General features: G+C 38.4%; 2 protein-coding genes across 3 annotated transcripts in view; one reads left to right on the plus strand and one right to left on the minus strand.

The window, feature by feature from the left end:
- Nucleotides 1–4,354, minus strand: part of LOC126810559 (uncharacterized) — a 19,625-nt gene extending 15,271 nt beyond the window's left edge. The window contains exon 1 of the mRNA XM_050535728.2: nucleotides 4,267–4,354. The gene's annotated coding sequence lies outside the window, so the exon portion shown is untranslated. The remainder of the gene's footprint in view (nucleotides 1–4,266) is intronic.
- LOC126814130 (uncharacterized) overlaps nucleotides 1–17,583 on the plus strand; it is a 22,172-nt gene extending 4,589 nt beyond the window's left edge. The window contains exons 1-3 of one of the 2 annotated variants that reach the window (XM_050539196.1): nucleotides 7,741–7,863; nucleotides 11,402–11,482; nucleotides 13,229–17,583. In XM_050539196.1, coding sequence (XP_050395153.1) covers nucleotides 7,779–7,863; nucleotides 11,402–11,482; nucleotides 13,229–14,127 — 1,065 coding nt within the window. In that variant the 5' untranslated portion in view covers nucleotides 7,741–7,778 and the 3' untranslated portion in view covers nucleotides 14,128–17,583. Of the gene's footprint in view, nucleotides 1–7,740; nucleotides 7,864–11,401; nucleotides 11,483–13,228 lie in introns of those variants that run through there. The other variant, XM_050539271.2, reaches the window with a different exon arrangement.
- The last annotated feature ends 303 nt before the right edge of the window (nucleotides 17,584–17,886 follow it).

The raw sequence follows: 17,886 nt of genomic DNA on the forward strand, positions 1-17,886 counted from the left end.
AGGTTTGCCGAGTGGTGTTGAAGGCAGTCATCTTTTACAGAGAATTTAGAAGACTTTCGTAATACTCTGTGAAACAGATTGGTCTTTTATATGTTGTGGTTTCTTTATAAGTTTACTGAAATACTTTTACTTGTCTTTTATACGTGATGGTATCTTATTAGTTTATTAATATATTTTTACATGTCTATTATTAACCTAGTCGTCAATTAAGATCTTCTGAAGATTGTTACCTTCTTGTTGAGAAAAAAACAAATCTTGTGTCTTTTGGAGATAAAGCCTTTTCAGTTGCTTCGCCTAAACTGTGGAATAAACTTCCTTATATTATTCGCAGCAGTGTGACCTTACCCGTTTTTAAGAGTCAGCTTAAACCTGTTTTGTTTAAGAAAGCTTTTAAGTAGTTCCTGATGTTGTCTGTTGTTATATACATTATAGATCAAATCTATTTTATATTCTATATTTAACAGATTTTAACTTTTGTTATTTCTATTTCAATATTTTGGATCAAATTTATTTTATATTTTAACAGATCTTAACTTTTATATTTTTTATATTTTATGTATTTTATCATATCTTTGTGTGTATCATATTGTAAAGCGTTTCTGAACACTGTTGTAGAGGTAGCGCTGTAAAAATGTATGAATAATAATAATAATAATAATAAAGATGTTATGGTTTTCTTTGCTATACCTTATTTTTTTATTTCTAAAGAATCTATTCGCTTGTTCGAATTGTATCATTGTAAAAGCGCCATAGAGCAGCTGTTTCCAGCTAAATTTTGGCGCTCTATAAATATAATAAATTATTATAAATTATTATGTTATTTAGCTTGATTAAAGATACTTTCCTGCGTAGAAACTGGGTGATTTGATGATATAACTGGACTAACTACAAACATATTCAAACTAATTCATTTATCAAAAGTTCGCTTCAAATCCGTCTCAAAAGATTTTAATCTGAAGAAAAATACCCCTAGCTATAATAATCTATTTTAAGAAGGTTTGTCGCGTGACTTGATTGAGCGAAGGGTCCCTTTTCAGTTTGTACAATTTGGCGTTAATCGCTCTCCATTTACCATAACTATCGAAGCCTTAGTAAGTTCTGTCGACTTCTTTTTTCGCCGTTTAATCGTACAGTCTGCAGTACGTCTCTCACTCTGTCTCCCTATTCCCCTCTGTCTCTCTCTCTCTCTCTCTCTTTCTCCATCGCTCCCATCTCTCTTTCCCTCTCTCTTTCTCTCTCTTTCTCTCTCTCTCATCTCTCTCTCTCTCTCTCCCATCTCTCTCTCTATCGCTCCCATCTCTCTCTCTCTATCGCTCCCATCTCTCTCTCTCTCTCTCTCTCGCTCCCATCTCTCTCTCTCTATCGCTCCCACCTCTCTCTCTCTATCGCTCCCATCTCTCTCTCTCTCTATCGCTCCCATCTCTCTCTCTCTCTCTCTCTCTCTCTCTCTCTCTATCGCTCCCATCTCTCTCACTCTCTCTATCGCTCCCATCTCTCTCTCTCTATCGCTCCCATCTCTCTCTCTCTCTCTCTCTCGCTCCCATCTCTCTCTCTCTATCGCTCCCATCTCTCTCTCTATCGCCCCCATCTCTCTCTCTCTATCGCTCCCACCTTTCTCTCTCTATCGCTCCCATCTCTCTCTCTCTCTCTCTCTCTCTCTCTATCGCTCCCATCTCTCTCTCTATCGCTCCCATCTCTCTCTCTATCGCTCCCACCTCTCTCTCTCTATCGCTCCCATCTCTCTCTCTCTCTCTCGCTCCCATCTCTCTCTCTATCGCTCCCATCTCTCTCTCCCTATCGCTCCCATCTCTCTCACTCTCTCTATCGCTCCCATCTCTCTCTCTATCGCTCCCATCTCTCTCATTCTCTCTATCTCTCCCATCTCTCTCTCTATCGCTCCCACCTCTCTCTCTCTCTCTATCGCTCCCATATCTCTTTCTCTCTATCGCTCCCACCTCTCTCTCTCTATCGCTCCCATTTCTCTCTCTCTATCGCTCCCATCTCTCTCTCTCTCTCTATCGCTCCCATCTCTCTCTCTATCGCTCCCATCTCTCTCTATCGCTCCCATCTCTCTCTCTCTCTATCGCTCCCATCTCTCTCTCTCTATCGCTCCCATCTCTCTCTCTCTCTCTCTCTCTATCGCTCCCATCTCTCTCTATCGCTCCCATCTCTCCCACTCTCTCTATCGCTCCCATCTCTCTCTCTATCGCTCCCATCTCTCTCACTCTCTATATAGCTCCCATCTCTCTCACTCTCTCTATCGCTCCCATCTCTCTCTCTATCGCTCCCATCTCTCTCTATCGCTCCCATCTCTCTCTCTCTATCGCTCCCATCTCTCTCACTCTCTCTATCGCTCCAATCTCTCTCACTCTCTCTATCGCTCCCATCTCTCTCTCTCTCTATCGCTCCCATCTCTCTCTCTATCGCTCCCATCTCTCTCACTCTCTCTATCGCTCCCATCTCTCTCTCTATCGCTCCCATCTCTCTCACTCTCTCTATCGCTCCTATCTCTCTCTCTATCGCTCCCATCTCTCTCACTCTCTCTATCGCTCCCATCTCTCTCTCTCTATATCGCTCCCATCTCTCTCTCTCTCTCTCTATCGCTCCCATCTCTCTCTCTCTCTCTCCCTCTCTCTCTATCGCTCCCATCTCTCTCTCTCTATCGCTCCCATATATCTCTCTATCGCTCCCATCTCTCTCTCTCTCTCTCGCTCCCTCTCTCTCTCTCTCTCTCTTTCGCTCCCTCTCTCTCTCGCCCCTCCCTCTCTCCCTCTCGCGCTCGCTTTCTCGCTCCCTCATTCTCCCCCTCTCTCTGTTCTCACAACTGCTAGCCATTCGATCAAAGGAACAAATTAGCGCTACGTACGTCATTCAAGCAGACATGCGCCCCTTACATTTTTGTCTTGTGCGCGCTTCATGGATATTTTTCAGGGGATCCAGTATTTTTCTAGTAAGATTAGATATCCATACTTTCCATATACCGTACGAAATTTGTAGTGGAAATAACAACGTTTGTATTGTAAATATCAACGCTTGTAATTTTTCAGGGGATCCCGTATTTTTCTGGTAAGATTTGTACCTTCCAAATTTGCCATACTTTTATTGAAATAACTACACTTATAATTTCGAGGGAATGCATCTTTAAAATAAAACTTACGTTTAGGAGGTGGTGGCGATTATCGCCATATTAGATAGGGACAGCAAAAGAATAACAAAGTAACACCCCCCCTCCCAACAAACACACACTTTATTCTCTTGTACGACAATTCTGAAAACCTCGCGGGCATTGTATCGTTATTGCTATAATTCATTTGCGAGCAGGAAGCGCGTAGCAGTGGGGAAAATGGGAGGACTAAAGGAAACCCCACAACGGCATAAAAACATATGACGCACCAAGCAAGGCGCCTAGTCTTTTAGCAAGGTATAAAAACCAAAGACCATCCATGCACTAGTTAACATGGACGTAAATGGAATGAAATGAAATGGGGTTTAACGTCCTACAGCTCTGCTCCGACCGGTCTAATGAAAACGGGCATAGATCATATAGTGTGCTATGGGGGAAATTTTGCCCGGGCAGCGGCACTATAGCTTACTCTTATATCGAATTCAAACTACCAAGGGATCTTTTACGTGCACTGGACCTTGGTTTTTCGTTCCATCCGAGCAACTAATTGATAGATTGATGAATACATATAATATATCATGCAACGAAATCGTGAAAATAAATAAATACAAATTATAAATAAAGAATTACAACAATAATTCTAGTAAGAACTGTATCTGCTTTAAATGGTGGGGTGGGCGATATCGAGACGTATACACGGACGCGATTTTTTTTTAAAAAAAAGTCATTGTATAAGTTGATTATAATCCCTTGGTATGTACAGTCCCGCATCTCGGGGGATATAGGATGTCCGAATGGTTAGCGTGTGCGCGTTGTATCATAAGGTCTGTCATTGAATCCACTGTCATGGTTTCGATTTCCCGGTTGTACGTGACAAGGAGTAGGGTTACCTGTCCAATTTCGTGGGTTTTCACCCCCCTCCCCGCCGCTAAAGACCCCTACGCGCAGGCGAATTATTGAAAAGAAATTGAACCATATGTCAATCCCTAAATGACCTAGTTTGTGTCGAGTGGACGTTAAACCCCATTTCTCTCTCTCTTTCTCTCTTCATTACACCCGTCAGGGCAGAACAGTATGACGTTAAACCCCATTTCATTTCATGTCAAAAATAACAAAATACCCGATATCAAACAATCACTTACGATGCTTCGCGGAACCAATAATAATCCGTGATATCATTCCGTGTTGCTTTTAGACATAGTCACAAAATGTTGACACATTGTCATTGATTATTCTTGTTTACATTTTTAACATGGTCGTATTTCGTCATCAATACATGTGTATGTATATACATGTTGCTATGATAACGAGCGCGCAGGTTTTATTAATACGCTTCGTTAATCAATATTAATGTCAGGTGATCACAGTTCAGCTCTGTTTTCATTATGTAACACGTTAATTGAGACTACAGCACGTTATACTAGTCCCGCTTATTGGGAGAGAGGGAGAGAGAGAGAGAGAGATTGAAATGAAATGAAATGGAGTTTAACGTCCTACTGTTCTGCTCCTATACTGGGCTAATGAAGACGGGCATACGCCATACAGTGTGCTATTAGGGAAATTTTGCCCGGGCAGCGGCACTATCGCCTACTCTTATATCGAATTCCAACTGCCAAGGGATCTTTTACGTGCATTCTAATGTATACACGGGACCTCGGTTTTTCGTCTCATCCGAAGGACTAGACAGCTGTCCTTGTCAGGCCCTCCGTTCTGCACCACTGACAAGGGGAAACCACGTCGGAAAATCCAGATGAACTTTCTCGGCCAATGCAGGGATCGAACACCCCACCTCCAGGCTAGCGAGCCAGCGAGAGATATAGAGGGGGGGGGTAACGTATACTCGACACAAATTAGGTCATTTCGGGATTAACATAATATGGTCTAATTTTATTTCAATAATTCGCTTGCGCGTATGGGTCTTTAGCAGTAGGAGGAAACCGGAGGACCCGGAGAAAACCCACGAGGATGGACAGGCTACCCTACTCTTTGTCACGTGCAACCGGGGGTTCGAAACCACGCCAGTCGACTCAATGACAGACTTTATGATACAGCGCGCGCATACGCTAACCATTCAGCCATCCAATCCCCAGAGAGAGAGAGAGAGAGGGGGGGAGAGAGAGAGACGTCCACTCGACACAAACTAGGTCATTTCGGGACTAAAATATGGTCTAATCTTATTTCAATAATTCGTTTGCGCGTAAGGGTCTTTAACAGTGAGAGGAAACCGGAGGACCCGAAGAAAACCCACGAGGTTATCACGTACAACCAGGGAATCGAAACCCCGCCAGTTGACTCAATGACAAACATTATGATACAGCGCGCACGCCATCCAACCTCCTACGTTTAATTGAATGGATGTGTGAACTTTAGTTTAACCATAGTTTAACTTTAGTTTAACATTCTAGTTCTATGGTTTAACGTCCTACTTTTCTGCACCTGTACCCTGCTAATAAAGATGGGCGTATGCTATGAGGGAAATTTTTCCTGGACAAGCAATCGAATTCAAACTGACCGAGGTTCTTTCACGTGCAAGGAGTAGGGTCGCCTGTCCAACCTCGTGGGTTTTCTCCGGGTCCTCCGGTTTCCTCCCACTGCTAAAGACCCCTACGCGCAAGCGAATTATTGAAATAAAATTGAACCATATGTTAGTCCCGAAATGACCTAGTTTGTGTCGAGTGGACGTTAAACCCCATTTCTCTCTCTCTCTCTTTTACGTGCACGTCAACTCGCAAGCTCAGTTTTTGTTCGATCCGAACGGCTGTATAGGTGCTGTCCTTGCAAATACCAGTATTACGGCATCATTTCTTGAAAATACCAGTATTACCCCCAATTCAACTTGAAAATACCAGCATTACCCCCATTTTCAGTATACATCGCTTGTTTAGCTTTTTATTCGTTTAAGACGTTTTCTACCTTGAATTATTCAAAATTATAAAAATAAGATACCACGAACGGGGATTGTGAGCAACAATTTTCCCGCCAAAATCAGCGGACCACGTGTCTCGACTGTATGACTTTTTTTTTGCATTGAACGTCACTCTATAGCCCAACAGGGTCTGTCTGAACTGGAGCCATCAACCCTCAATATTTAGCGGGCCCCAAAAATTAGTTGAAAGAAAATTGAGACATTTATTGTTTTTTTATTAAGTTATTTTTAATTAATATATTTAAAGGGACAATAACACTCTTGCTGGCTTGAAAGCTCCAGAATATGAATAATATCTCTATCTAAGTACTAGATGTTTAAGTGTCCTACCTGTTGTGTAAATTATCCATTACATCCTATTTTACTTGTCCAGAGGTTTCGAAAATATTTTTAAATCGAAGTTTCATTTGAAAAGGTTTACGTTATTAGACGTTTCAAATCATTTAGTTGAATTTTTCCAATTTTTTAAATTGGGTGTATTAAGATGAAATTTGTATCATCAATTAATTGAAATATTGTAAAATAGTACAATTTGTTGACCAGAATAAAGATTGGGACATATTATTCAGTTACAACAAGAGTGGTATTGAGCCTTTAAAGCAAATATTTCCCTCTTTGACTACAGTGAAATGACAGAATGAACGAAAAAAAAAAAAAAAAAAAATATGCCCCCACAGTGAAATGAAATGTGCGTTTTGCTATTTTAATACAGTAAGCCTGCGGGTACAATTTTGACCCGGGGATCACGGTGGCTAAGTGGGTAAGACGCTGGCTCGCTAGCCTGGAGTTCGGGTGTTCGATCCCTGCATTGGCCGAGAAAGTTCATCCAGATTTTCCGGCGTGGTTTCCCCCTTGTCAGTGATGCAGGACGGAGGGCCTGACAAGGACAGCTGTATAGTCGTTCAGATGGGACGAAAAGCCGAGGTCCCGTGTACACATTGGTGTGCACGTAAAAGATCCCTTGACAGTTGGAATTCGATATAAGAGTAGGCCGTAGTGCCGCTGTCATAGCACACTGTATGGCGTATGCCCGTCTTCATTAGCCCAGTTCGGAGCAAAACAGTAGGACGTTAAACCCCATTTCATTTCACAATTTTGACCACCTCAAATTAGATTTTATAAATCGTCAAAGTTACGTACTTCTTTATTTAATTGAAAAGAAAAATTAATATTTGAGACGAAAAAACAAAATATCGTACAGCCCCCCCCCCCCCCAAAAAAAAAAACAAAAACAAAAAAAAACCAAACAACTTAAGCCTTTATTGTTAATTTCTGAGACATAAGGCGGATGGCTGCAGGAGTTGACAAAAGCTCTTAATTACATTATTTGCTTGGAAAATATTGCTGGTGTATTTGGTAGCATATTAGATTTTCAGAGCATTGTGAACGAATGAGCCTCCGTGTTTCACAACCAAACAATCAAGTCATTCTACGATAAACCGAGCCAGACAATAATAGAATCGTATGGGGCTGGAAACATGTTTAAATAGAACAGCTAAAATTAACGTATGGCCAGAAAAATTTGACAGATGGCTCGAGAGCTCCTCACAATAGAGTTTTTCCGTTACTCCATTGCTAGCGACATATGCGACCTTTTGTTAGCATCTGGTAAATAGATTTGTATATCCAGTCCCGTCTTATGATTTTATAACGAAACTTGAGTCTGGTCAACTGCGACCATCGACCCATACACACAAGCGACGAGTAAATTTTGACAATAAATCCAAGATGGCTACGTCGAAGGAAGGCCGACGTGCGTTTGATATTAACTCTGTGCTCAAGGGATGCTTAACTGACGAATCCCCCGAAAAGGGTAAGATATTTTATCCTTCTTAATTGGTCTTTCATCAGAACTAAATAAAAATTGGAATATGGACGAAACGTTTGGAGAAATCGAGGCAGACTGGGTGCTGTCATATTTATAATTTTCATCGCTTCATTCATAATCATTGAATATTATTATGAGCGATGTTAGTGTATCGGCTTGGATTAACGATTAGCCTGTTTGGTCATCGAACATATTTATTGATTTAGCCATGATTTTAAATGCAGATATTCTTTTATTAAAAGAAATGTTTCATTTACATTTATCTCACGTTTTGTTATTTTATGGTATTTTTTATTTAAACAAAAAAATAAGGAAAAAAAACCCAAAGAAATCTCGATAGAACCAGCTCGGTATGTTGAAAATTTAAGGTGCCTTAATCTTACTGGGTTTATTTTTGTTGTTATATTCCACTGTACTGAATAATGTGCGCATATTTTAATTCTTGTCAATATTGTCATTCAAATAATGATCTAAATTGCCCTTAAGCCAAGTATCTAATCTTAATTAGCCATGGTCCCAGCCATGGTCCCAGCCATGGTCCCAATCAGCCAGGTTCAAATCAGCTACTGTGTGAACCATGGTAAATTATAAACAGATTTCTTTGATTGTGAACAAACTACTGAATAATTGTTATTAAAAACTTGCCTATGTGTTTGAAATCACCTCCGGTTGAATAAAATCCATTGCACAATTAAATATCCAAACCAAAACAAAAGTTCTCTCTTGAAAAGTCAATGTTTTTGCTTGTATTTTCGACAGTGTCCATCACAACATTACACATGTCACGTCATGAGCTAAACCATCATAATATGTTGAAGGGGGTAAAGGTTGAATCACGTGTGTTGTAATCACAACAGCGCACGACAGTTTCGATTTTTTGAGTTTGGGCAACACAATAGCAACTGAGACAAAGACATTGATTTGGAAACAATTGATTGTCAGTGTACTAAATTTTATTCACAATGAATATATCACCAATTATACGAATACTCGTAAATATAATATTGTTTTTCACCCTGTATATATAATTGTATATTGAATACATTGCCTTGTGAATTTCAAAATAAAGCCGAGAATTTGCAAAATAATTGTGTTACCGATCACGTACGATTATAAATTTTTCTAAACAGTTTTTTGCACACCGGAAATAATATTCAGAGCGAAATAGAAAGAAACTGAACTATCTGCTGATAATTAATCCGGTGAGCGGTATGATTAATTGTTGGTAATAATCTTTGGTATTTATAATTTATATAATAAAAAAATAACGTTATAGGCCTATACCTATTCAATGATTCAATGGCCTCGGCTATTAATGTTGTCTAGGCAAATGTAAAATACATCGGCATTTACCTCGGCTACAGCTGATTGCTGAGGTTAATTGACAGAACTCCTTAAGTTCATCAGGAAATATTAAAAATATTCAAGGGTGAAATTAATTCAAGGTCAGTAAAACAAATATAGTTCAAAAGAAATAATCCCACCAAACTCCCTAACCAAATAATTATAATACAACAGGGAAACAAAATACCGGACTACGGGCGTATTTATGTTTTTAAACGCCCAAACTCATTACTGGGTTCCGAGAGGAATAGCTTATTCATACACAACCGTTACGACAGACAAGTCTTGCTTTGACCCCCCTATACGAAATGATATATTATCCCAATAAGTGACGTAATTAGCTTCCATTTTGGTTATTTCTCGGTGTCAAAGTTTGTGATGAGTTCAATTTTACAAGAGAGAACTTTTTTATTCGCTGTGAAATATAGTTGTACAATGGATTTTATATAACCGGACGTAATTTCAAACACACAGGTAAGTTTATAATAACCAAAGTATAGTAGTTTGTTCATAATCGAAGAAATCCGTTTATTATTTACCACAGTTCACACAGTAGGTCCAAATTAGCCATGGTCCCAATCAGCCATGGTCCCAATCAACAAGGTATAAATCAGCTAGGTCCAAATCAACGTGGTCAAAATCAGCAACAATGAAATATTGAGACACAAAAATGGGGGTCACATCAAACATGAATGGCAATGCTGATGATAGTAGGCCTATTTACATTTCTATCTGTTTATGTGTTCTGCTATTCTCTAGTGTATTTACTATAATATACATTGTACATGTATAGTACAACTGTGACCTGTATACTCCAGTTCAATTAGGAAATGCCATTGAAACAACTGTTTAATACATGTATGTCTCCAATAAACAATCACCAATAACTCATGGTTGATATAGTATAACCCATGCTATTTAATACATCTTCTCCAATAACTCATGGTAGATATTGTATAACTCAGACATGTTCTCCAATAACTCACAGTAGATATTGAATAACCCATTCTATTTAATACACAGTTCTCCCATAACTCACAGTAGATATTGAATAACCTAATATCCAATAACTCACAGTATATATAGAATAGCTTAAAGTAGCTAAGTCTCTAACTCAATATCATCCAAAATCTTCAACATTGAAAACACAATTTATTTGTCAAATTAAATCAACATTGATGTCGTGATCTTACCGGAATAAGATGGGCTTTTTGATATCCAATATTTAAGACAAAATAAACATTTTACCATTGGTACACGAATCGTGTACCTTAATGCGCTTCAGCCCCAGTTGTAAAAAGAGACTCGAGGGACGAGACTAGACACATTGCACCAAATCGAACAGCGTATGTAGACTAGTATAACCAGACGCTAGAAATTTGCACTCGATTGAGACTGCTGGCTTATTTCGCCGAACATAACTGATTTGAAATTGGAGTAAAAACGGAAACCATTGAATGTAAATCAGTTTATATACAACCATATTACAGTATTATATGCGTTGCGACCCACTTTTGTGAATTTCTAGGTCCCAAATGTTAGCGATTTAGCTCCTTTAAAGATACATTATGTAAGATTTAGATAAAGAGCTGGCCATTCTTGCTATAATAGTTCGAAAGTAGATAATGTAAAATGAATAATTTGAAAATTTCATTCAAATTACTCTATTGGAAGCTAAGATATCAGCCTTTGAAGGTTTGACAAGACGTGTGCAATAATTTCAACCACCGTACTGGTTGATCGAAGCTAAGTCTCTGTCCTCCATATTTGATTAAATCAAAGTATCGCTGAACCATTCTAATCTATTTAATATCGGAGAAATCTGATGCCATCGAGAGTTGATTAAGGCCTGGATCAGTTAATTAATGTCTAATTAATACTTTAGAAAACATTTCAGGCCTAAAGAAAGACCTGCAATAGACAGATTTAGCTCTTGCATAATGCATGTTTAATATCCAATAGGGCGTTGGATGGCCCAATGGTTAGCACGTGGATGCTCTATCATAAGGTCTGTCATTGAGTCAGATAGCGTGGTTTCGATTCCCAGGTTGTATGTGACAAGGAGTAGGGTCGCCTGTCTAACCCCATGGGTTTTCTCCGGGTCCTATGCGAAGAGTCCAAATTGAATGGCAGTCTTTGGCGTATTATTATTAATTGTATTTATTTAATTTATTTATAGGTGAAGTTGACGAAAGAAAATTCAAAATGGAAGAGAAAATAAAGTTGAAGTCAGAAAATAAGAGTGAGGATATTAGACAAGGTATGATTCTAGCTGAGTTCACCTGCATATTTAACATGGGAAGGGGGATTGGGCCCTCTCTTCCTCCTCCTTTGTTACCCCCCCCCCTTCACTCTTTTGGCTAGTCAATTTCTGTTCTTACCAGACAGTGAAGAATTCTATTAATCGACCAGTACCCCAGGGGCGGATCCAGAGGAGGGATTTGGGGGCTCAATGGTACGATAAACCGAGGTCTTGTTTGTTTTGTCTACGATATCACCCTTAGTGGAAGTGGTCGTAAAACTCCAGGAATGAACAAAAGAACGAGGTCTTGTGTACATGTTGTTGGCTGTTACTAAAACAACTTTTGACATTTGGACTTTGAGTTTGAAATAATGAGTAAGCCTTAGCATTGCTCTCCCGTCAAAAGGCAAAACCTAGTAACTCATTTTTTTATCGAAATTGAGTTAGGACCAAATTTGTAGTTACTAGGGTATGTTCTTCCTGTTGTTGTACTAGATATTCCAATCTTGTGATTTTGTAAGTAGTTACACCCATGACACAACCTAGCAACTTCCTTCATTTGCCTAGTATACCACAGTAAAACCTAGTAACTCAATAGTCAAATCAATGGATGGGCTGGGGTTTAATATTCTTTCATTACGTTTTCCTTTGTTTTCTCAAAATAAGAAAAAAGTGAGTTGTGAGTTACTAGGTTTTGCCTTTTGACAGGAGAGCTGCTGTCTGGGCATAATTTCTGTCATTACTCACTGTATGGCATATACCTGTCTTTATTACCTGGAGCCATGGTGGCTCAGTGAGTAAGACAGTGGCTCTTTAACCTGGAGGTCTCATGTTCGATCCAACGTGGTTCCACCTTGTCAGTGGTGCAGGACAGAGGGCCTGGCAAGGATCAATGTATAATCGTTAGGATGGGACTAAAAAAGCAAGGTCCCATGTACACATTGGCGTGCACATAAAAGATCCCTTGGCAGTTAGAATTCGATATAAGGGTAGGCCGTAGCGCCGCTGTCCAGGACAAATTTCCCTCATAGCACACTGTATGGCTTATGCCCATCTTTATTAGCCTACTTGGAGCAGAATAGTAGGGCGTTAAACACATTATTTCATTTCATTTCCTAAATCGACAAATTTAAGTCTAATATTCTAAGTATAATTGGATAATTTTGAGAAATATTTTATCCACTTCAATTTAAAATTGCAATTTTACATTTTTAAGTTATATTTTTAAAATTTATTAAAATGAAGCCTTAAAGTAGATGGTATCTATAAACGGTCCTCTCTTGTTAAAGAATAATCCTATTAATCCTATAATTCACCATTGCCAGTTGAGAAATTGGCAAAAATATCATTTTCATCTTCAAATGCAAACGTTTGAAGATAACTACTCCATGGTGGAGAAAAGAAAACAAGGGAGGTAAATGTGTTATTATTTCCGGTGTAAATGAGTTTTAAGTGTGAGAATGACACCTATGATCGTATAATAGTGAGTTGACAACCTATTGAGCAATAGACATAGAAATAATTATGTTTTGACTTTATTAGAAAATATGAAATTGTAACTTTAATATCATTAAAAAGGTTTATTTGGTCTTTGTGTGTAAGGCAGATATGAACAATTTCCCATATAGCACACTGTATGGGGTATGCCCGTCTTTATTAACCCAGTTCGGAGGAGAACAGTAGGACGTTAAACCCCATTTCATTTCATTTATTCAATCATTGTCTGGCAACACTAATTTTATAATAAATCTTTATTTTTTATAGAAAAACCAGTTTCCAAGGTAACAGTGTATGGATCTGAAAACAGCGCTCCGATAGATTACGACAGGAAAGTTGATGATGACATACGAGATGATGTTATACCCGCTAAACGTCGATCACACGAAGAAGATGAAAGAAAATCACCCAAAAAGATGCGACTCGAATCGAAATCACAAGAAAACGAACAAAGTCTAGAACGACCAGAATATAACGCCAGTGCTTTCCGTAAGGTCGGAAAGAACGTGACCAATTTAGAAAATGATAATGTTGAAGCGCTTGTCAATTCTCATTGGGAAAGAGTTTCGTCGGGTGTTGACGGAGAACGTAAATCGCTCGGGCTACCTCCGACTGTTGCCCCACCTACTTATCTTGCTCAACAAGGCGTTAATTTGTTTAATCCATTTCTCGGCTTAAACATGCTCCAACAAGCAGACGTCACGTCCATGCTATCAAACAAACCTCAAATATTTAACGATCAGAATCTTCTTGATGCTTTTGGAAGATCGGTCTCGGCCATGCCGACGCCTCTGACGGAAAGTTTCGCTAATGTGAAGGGGTCAGAATCTGGAGACGAACCTACGTTCAGTAATTTGAAAAATCGTTTTCCCTTCAACCAAATTATAAACCCCATGGTGGAAAAACTGATTCATAAAAACACTTCTCCGTTGTTGATCCATTCGCCAATTAACGCGGCTAATCTGTCTCAAAATTGGTGCGCAAAGTGTAACGCATCATTTAGAATGACAAGTGACTTGGTCTATCATATGCGCTCTCACCACAAGAGAGAGTTCGACCCCGTGAAAAAGAAACGCGAGGAAACGTACAAACTGAAGTGTGACATTTGTAATGAGACATTCAAGGAGCGACATCATCTTACACGTCATATGACGTCACATCTGTGAAATTTGGAGACGACATGACGTCAGTATGCCATAAGCAGTAGCATGGCCAGAGGAGATAGTTTGGAGGGTGCTGGAATATCCCCACATTCTTTGGTCCTGGAGATGGTGTTCAACGACTAAAAAACTTTAAATTCGGAAATGTATGGACAGCAAGGGTGTCCGCAAACTTCATTAGGAAAACACACACTAGACTGCTGTAGACAAAAATGATAAAACTTGCCCTAAAAAGGATTATCTCTTTAGACATCTTTGTCAATTTTAAAGGAATATTTTGATTTTGATCTGAAATAGGCTTTATCCTCTCATCAAAGACTTTTATTTACAGTGTCTCGTGGAAACTAAAAACTAGGACAGCCCATTAGGATAAATTGCCATACCTAGTGGTCCAGTTGTTCTGAGCTGACTTCATACAGTGCAATATTTCTATTTGATTTTTTTAGACAAGATTTATAGGATATTATTATCACATTGTGATGTTTCGTTTACGTACGAGTATATTTACGGTGTCCTGTAAAATCTTGGACTGTCTCATTGTTTGAAGTGTGTTTAGGAGTGGACACCCTTGTACAGCACCCCCAGGAGCTATCTGGAATGCTACTGTCCGTTTGATCTCTACTATGTATTAGTAAATGTTGTTGTATATGGTCTACAATAAGTATCTTGTGCTATTATAATTAATATATGTCCAGTAGATTGTAGATATTCATTAGAAGGCTAAAATCTCTTTGATTAAACCCAAACCTCAAATTGTCTAAATAACATGTGTTATGAACTCAAATCGTCTAAATAACATGTGTTATGAACTCAAATTGTCTAAATAACATGTGTTGTGAACTCAGATTGTCTAAATAACACGTGTTATGAAATAAAATTATCCAAATAACACATCAGATAAACTCAAATTTTCTAATAACCCATCAGATACATGTAAGCTCAAATTGTCCAAATAACACATCAGATAAACTCATGTTTATAACATAAGATAAATAACACATCAGATAAACTTGAATTGTCGAAATAACACAGCAGATAAACTCAAATTGAACACTTTAATTCAAACCTTATTTTCATTTCTTTTTCATTTTGATATTGTTCACATTTACACTACAGTTAGATCTGACAACAAGTTGGTGTCAAATTGAGCCAAATTGATTGTTCAGCTAGCCATACATTGACAGACATTTTGGACAAAAATATTTTACACCAATCATATTGGCTACTAGTGGTTTTAATGATTATTTAATTCATCTAAATAAACCACAGATCCTTTTTCGTTTCGTTTTTTATGGTTCAAAATTTCGTTTTACTTGTCTTTACTACACTAGGATCTGGAAAAGTTGTTATATTACCGGCGTTCTGGTTGAAGTGAGGAATTAACCAATGAAACAGTCTGTGACGACGAGTTCTTAGCGTGCCATGCACGGAACTGTGGGTAAACCACGAGAAACGTCAATGCTGATTGATTAATCAATGTCTGACGTCATACGTTCCAAAGCCACTCGTACGACCCCCGACATTTAATATTATTTAATCTTGCGTATCTAGTCCTAATTTCTTTTAAGTTTCATTCAATATTAAATCTTTGTTTGAAAATTCATTAAAATCCTCAAAAGTCACCTAAGAATTAAATGGTCTAATCAGATGATTTTGTGTGAATTTAGATGATTTTTGTTAAGTTTCTAAAAAAAAAATTGACATTGAATGAATGTTAAAGAATTTAGAGCTAAATTCACAAAATGAAATAATACCCGGGTTACAGTGATGATATATGAAAATCTGAACATGTAATTATAGATCAATTTCCTGTTTTAAATTAACACCACCATCCTGTATCATCTAAATTGGTTTTGTTAAGTCATGTGTCATGTTCGGTAAATGTAAATGAAATGAAATGGGGTTTAACGTCCTACTGTTTTGCTCCGAACTGGGCTAATGAAGATGGGCATACGCCATACAATGTGCTATGAGGGAAATTTTGTCCGGACAGCGGCACTACCACCTACTCTTATATTGAATTCCAACTGTCAAGTGAACTTTTTCGTGCACGCCAATATGTACACGAGACCTCGTTTTTTCATCTCATCTGAATGACTAGACAGCTGTCCTTGTCAGGCCCTCCGTCCTGCATCACTGACGAGGGGGAAACCACGCCGGAAAATCTGGATGAACTTTCTCGGCCAACGCAGAGATTGAACACCCGACATCCAGGCTAGCGAGCCAGCATCTTACGTACCCTGATCCCCTAAATGTAAAGGATGTAAGATATATGTATCTGATGAAAATAATGTAGGTCACTCTATCACAAACTGGAGAATGGGTTGACCGAATGGTTGGATGGCCGAATGGTTAGCGCTGTATCATAAGGTCTGTCATTGAGTCAACTGGCATGGTTTCTATTCCCCGGTTGTACGTGACAAGGAGTAGGGTCGCCTGTCCAACCTCTTGGGTTTTCTCCCGATCCTCCGGTTTCATCCCACTGCTAAAGAACCCGACGTACAAGCAAATTATTGAAATAAAATTGAACCATATGTTAGTCCTGAAATGACCTAGTTTGTGTGGAGTGGTGGGCATTAAACCCCATCTCTGTCTCTCTCTCAAACTGTTAATATTATATAGTCTCATGTTATTAATTTCAAGTTAAAAATGTCTAGTCTTCCAGCATCCATTTTATATATTAATAATATAGATCTGAATTGTTTTTACCATATAGAAATTAGAAATGTTCTTCCTGTTAAACATACATTATGCAAGAGGTAAATCTGTCTATTTCAGGTCTTTCTTTAGGCCTTAAATGTTATATAAATTATTAATTAGATATTTATTAACATAAAAGACCATAATCAACTTTCGATGCTATCTTATGTGTCAGATTTTCACTGGATTTGAATCCAATCTGCTATTCAATGTTATTGATGATTAAACTCAATGGATAATTGAGACTATGTTTTGTACTAGGCATGTATGTCCAGTCTTGTAGATGGTACATGAAGAAAAAGGTAGACATGTATATCCAGGCTTATAGATGTAGATGTTTTAATTATTTTATCTATTTGTGCAATATTACATGTGTATATATACATTAGTTTAATATTTCATTCCTAGCAGGGGGGTGGATGGCCGAATGGTTAGCACATGCATGCTGTGTTATAAGGTCTGTCATTGAGTCAACTGACGTGGTTTCGATTCCCCAGTTGTACATGACAAGGAGTAGGGTCGCCTGTCCAACCTCATGGGTTTTCTCCGGGTCCTCCAGTTTCCTCCCACTGCTAAAGACCCCTACACGCAAGCGAATTATTGAAATAAAATTGAACCCTATGTTAGTCCCAAAATAACCTAGTTTGTGTCGAGAGGACATTAAACCTCACAAACCAGTATTGTTAAATCCACAACAAAAACAAATGCATTACATTTTTTTCATGCTCTGATTTCACTAGTTTTTACATTTGTTGAATTTATTTTCGTTTATTTTTTTTTTTTTTATGAAAATATTTATTATTATTATTATTATTATTATTGAATGTATAATAAACATTTAGCTTGTAAAGAAATTGTTGTTGTTTGGTTGTCGACAAGCCTGGAAATAAGGCACCTGTCACAGACAATGTCAGGCACAGATTCAGGCTTTGTCAGGCACTAAACCTCTGGTGCCTGACATTTTGTCCGACACTGATTTGTCTTTTTTATTGATATTATTAATACATGTCTGGCAATAAGTTGACAATGTCATTTACTGTTTCATTTTGTCAGGTACATCTAAAA

This window comes from Patella vulgata, chromosome 1 (assembly GCF_932274485.2).
Source record: "Patella vulgata chromosome 1, xgPatVulg1.2, whole genome shotgun sequence".
NCBI classification, from domain to species: Eukaryota; Metazoa; Mollusca; class Gastropoda; family Patellidae; genus Patella; species Patella vulgata.